The sequence below is a fragment of the Triticum dicoccoides genome, chromosome 2A (genome assembly GCF_002162155.2).
Source record: "Triticum dicoccoides isolate Atlit2015 ecotype Zavitan chromosome 2A, WEW_v2.0, whole genome shotgun sequence".
NCBI lineage: Eukaryota > Viridiplantae > Streptophyta > Magnoliopsida > Poales > Poaceae > Triticum > Triticum dicoccoides.
Genome location: NC_041382.1, coordinates 738,948,774 through 738,950,843, shown reverse-complemented (window position 1 = coordinate 738,950,843; position 2,070 = coordinate 738,948,774). Strand labels below are relative to the sequence as shown.

The window sequence follows — 2,070 nt, the reverse complement described above, 5'->3', positions numbered from 1 at the left end:
TCAAGTGTTGAAGAAACCGAACCATGTCATAGAACAACACGTCAAAGTCGTTGCACCAGTATACAGTCAATATAGCTCTTTTTAAAAGACACACCACCTGCCAAGAACTGAAGGAACCAACAAATCTAGGGATACCAACTCTCATAGCCCCTTCGTTGGGGCCGGGTCAGAACTCAGACGACATTCTACTTGGTTATTCATGTAATTTTTGTGCACTTAGCAAACACAACACATTTTTTCCTTTTTATTGATTTTAACACGACACAAAATTTTAGACAACTTGTAGGGAAAAAAATAAGCACACAACACCACATTAGTATGTACCCAACAAACGGGCCGGCCGAGAGGTCCGTTTAACTCGTCCGCATCGTTTTAACGCATATGTTCTTGGCGAGTCGTCGCTAGCTCCATTGGAGTTCCTTAGGCTTATCGCCGTCTATGAACCCGAGCGCCGTATGGAGGTTGATCACCACGTTTGCCATGAAGGGTCGATCCTGCTGCCACAGACAGCGTGTTGCCGTGTACGCGACGAGCTCCAGCGCCTCCATCTGTCTCGGCGTCGGCTCCGGCGACGGGCGCCTGTCCAGCACAGAGCGCAGGTTCCTACTCTCGATGGCCGGGACGGCAAAGCCAACCAAGGTGTTGGGGTCCTTCCCCTCCCAGCTAGGCGGCCTGCCAGTCAACACCTCGAGTATCACCACGCCGAAGCTGTACACGTCGCTCGCCGGACTCACGCACCTCGTGCGGCAGTACTCCGGGTCTGTGTACCCGACTTTGCCGACTACGTCCCCGACGTGCTGGCCGCCCGTCGTCGGCACTTGCAAAATCGCCGCGCCGAAGTCCGACAGGCAAGGCACACAGCTCTTGTCGAGAAGGATGCTCGAGGAGCTGACGTTTCGGTGGATGATCCCCGGCACGGCGAAGCGGTGCAGGTGGTCGATGGCACCGGCCGCGCCCAGCAGCGCCTGGAGACGCGCCTTCCAGGACGACGTCACCGGCGACGCAGAGCAGGGCCGGTCCTGAGATTTTGGGGGCCCGGGGCGAAGGTAACATTCGGGGCCCCTTAATATAATCATCATAACAATAATAATTAATTTAATTCTACACGAAATGTTACCAATAAATACTTAACTACATCGGAAATCCATATTTATATAATAACTTATACACATTATCATCTTAAAATTTTCTTCTAACATTCTTTGATGCAAAGACGCTTATGATTGTGTCGATGTCAATCTCATCCTTCTTCCCCATGCATAATGTTGCCTAACCATTTACGCTCTATTGGGTCATTGTTTATGCCAATTGTTCTTTCAATAATTTCAAGTTTGAAAAGCTTCTTTTAGCTGTTGCAAAAATCACATGCACAGTAAATCCGAATAAATCCTTACACACCATGAGTTTTTTAAACCCTTTCTTCAATGAAGTGATTCATATCAACCAAAACAAACAAATATTTAACATGAAAATTTTTCTCGCCTTCTAGAATCTTCTTGGTCAACTATTTTTATCAAACTGTTTCTTCCCACATGGCACGAAACTTTGCTTGAAATTGTCGGGAATAGTAATATGATATACCTCAGATTGATTGGATCGGGGCAATGATGTGATGTGCATGTCTGGTGGCAGGTGCTCGGCGATGTACGCGTGCGCTAACTCCGTCAGTGTCAATTTTTAGGAGCCAGGCGATGTTCGTGCTGTGTCTTCTCTGCGTACAGCGCCTTGAGACCAACCAGCCCTCTGCGACTTGGGATCTGAAGTTTGGAACAAGGGAACAGAGAATAGTAAATTTAGGATGAACACGGACATGGCGCACGATCGTCTTTTTTTAGGACAATGTTTCACGATCGTAAGGAATAAGGAAAGAGATCGGTACTGTGCCAAAAAAAGAAGGAAAGAGGACGGGGACGACGTGATTTACGTGCGTACGCTGATCTTTTTTCCCTCGCGATTTGATTGACGTGATTTACGTGCGTACACTATTATTACCTGCCATCCCTTGCTAGGCTACTTTCTTTTCAACAAGAGCTATGGGCCGATGGGCTACTATACCTTTATACGTACATG

The 2,070-nt window shown here is 47.6% G+C and overlaps 1 protein-coding gene across 1 annotated transcript in view; it reads right to left on the bottom strand.

The window, feature by feature from the left end:
* Positions 1 to 401: 401 nt before the first annotated feature.
* LOC119358263 (putative serine/threonine-protein kinase-like protein CCR3) overlaps positions 402 to 2,070 on the bottom strand; it is a 2,713-nt gene continuing 1,044 nt past the window's right edge. Inside the window, exon 3 of the mRNA XM_037624905.1 lies at positions 402 to 1,012. Within this exon, the coding sequence (XP_037480802.1) occupies positions 402 to 1,012 (611 nt within the window). The remainder of the gene's footprint in view (positions 1,013 to 2,070) is intronic.